The sequence below is a fragment of the Physeter macrocephalus genome, chromosome 6, assembly GCF_002837175.3.
Source record: "Physeter macrocephalus isolate SW-GA chromosome 6, ASM283717v5, whole genome shotgun sequence".
NCBI lineage: Eukaryota > Metazoa > Chordata > Mammalia > Artiodactyla > Physeteridae > Physeter > Physeter macrocephalus.
The window spans coordinates 58,046,475-58,048,151 of NC_041219.1; the positions used below are offsets into that span (position 1 = coordinate 58,046,475).

The 1,677-nt window shown below is 65.5% G+C and overlaps 1 protein-coding gene across 2 annotated transcripts in view; it reads right to left on the reverse strand.

Annotated features, from left to right (window-relative positions):
• TNFRSF1A (TNF receptor superfamily member 1A) overlaps window positions 1-1,163 on the reverse strand; it is a 24,012-nt gene extending 22,849 nt beyond the window's left edge. For both annotated transcript variants that reach the window (XM_028490950.2, XM_024129276.3), the window contains exon 1: window positions 881-1,163. In XM_028490950.2, coding sequence (XP_028346751.1) covers window positions 881-919 — 39 coding nt within the window. In that variant the 5' untranslated portion in view covers window positions 920-1,163. The remainder of the gene's footprint in view (window positions 1-880) is intronic.
• Window positions 1,164-1,677: the final 514 nt, after the last annotated feature.

Here is a 1,677-nt window from a genome sequence, read left to right on the forward strand (position 1 = left end):
GTGGGGGAGGAGAGGTGGGAGAGGAGAGTTAGGGGGAGGAGAGGTGGGGGGAGGAGAGGTGGGGGGAGGAGAGGTGGCGAGGGGCTGGGTTTTTGCCCAGGACGACTGCAGGACGTGGAGGGGTCAGGGATACATTGAAACAAGGCTGAAGCAAGAGAAAGGGACATTTTCCAGTGACGAAAACAACTGTCTACCAACTTCCCCAAACTGAGCTGTGGAAGAAAGCAAGTGCTCTGTTGTCTGGGTCCGTGGGAAGGGCTTGGGGGGCAGGTCCAGGGCTCTGAGGCGGGGGAGGAGGGTCAGGCCCACAGACAGTGGCCACAGATCCAGGGTGAAGAGTGCCCCCCGGGTGGGAGGCCTGGGCCTGGGGAGGCCACGGCGTTGCCGGGTCCCTATCCGGCTACCGATCCGCCTCCAACACACAGCATCCCAAGCCTACCCGCCCCAAGCCAGGGCCTCTCCCGGACTCAGTTTCCCCACTTCGCTGGCGTGCAGTCCCTGCCCTCCAGCAGGGTGTGCTCAGCCGGGCTCACCGGCAGCCTCGCCTCTCCACGGCCCAAGGCTGCTGACCTGCCGGACACCATTCAGAACCATCTGGACTCTGAGAGGACGGACCTTCTTTCTCCCACTCCTTTCGGTTTCCTAACAAACTCCCCCGCCCCCGGCGTGGGCACCTGCCCCCATCTTCCTGGCAGCCCGGGCACCCTTTCCCTCCCCGCCTTTCACACCTCTCCCTTGCTCCCGACTCAGGGCAGCGAATGAATGGGGCAATGTTCGAGGTCAGGCCGCGCAGGCCGAGGCTGGGGCCCGGCCCTCGGCTCTCTCGGCCCCGGGCGCCGCTCGCCCGCCAGCCTGCTCCGCCCTCCGTCCCCCGTCTCACCAGTGGCAGCAGCAGGCCAGGCACGGTGGGGAGGCCCATGTCCGGCCAGCTGTGGCCTCTCACTCCCCCATCAGGGCTCAGGCAGTGGTGGACAGAGGCGACAGTGGCAGCGACACAGTCCCAGGATGAGCAGGGTCCGGGGTGGAGCCCGGGCGTCGGGCAGGGGAGTGGAGGGCTGAGGCTGGGCCGGGGATCACAGCCGGGTCCCGGGGACCTCAAACCCGGAAGGCCGGCACTGCAGCCTGAGTTCGGAGAACTCCGAGAAAAGTCAAGCGGAGAGGAGGTGGGAGGGGCAGGGAGGACAGGAAGAGCCGGGGTGGAGGCTGGTGGAGGCGGGAGGAGGCGGGAGGAGGCGGGAGGAGGCGGGAGGAGGCGGGAGGAGGGGGGCCAAGGTGCCTTAACCTTTTGTACCCAGTCCGGGGCACGGGCGCCCGGATCCAGCTGCCCTGCCGCGTGCGCGGGTCTGACCACTCCCACCCAGACACCGCGGAGCGCCGGCCCCCCGACCCTCCCCCATCGCCCGGCCTTTCCCAAATGAACAACAATAGAAGGACTCGGGCTTTGGAGTCAGATTCGCTGGGTTCCAGCTCAGGATCCTCTACTTTTTAGGTGGGTGGTGCTGGACAAACTCGGATGCTGTGTTCCAGTTTGCAAAATGGAGAGCCGCTGTCTCGTGAGGTTGCCGGCAGGACTTATTGACACCGGCAGGTAAGCGTCTGATGCCGGACAAGTCCTCAGTGTTCCTTAGAACCCCTTCCCCTTTCCCCAGAGTTCTCCACTGACACCGTAATCTCTCA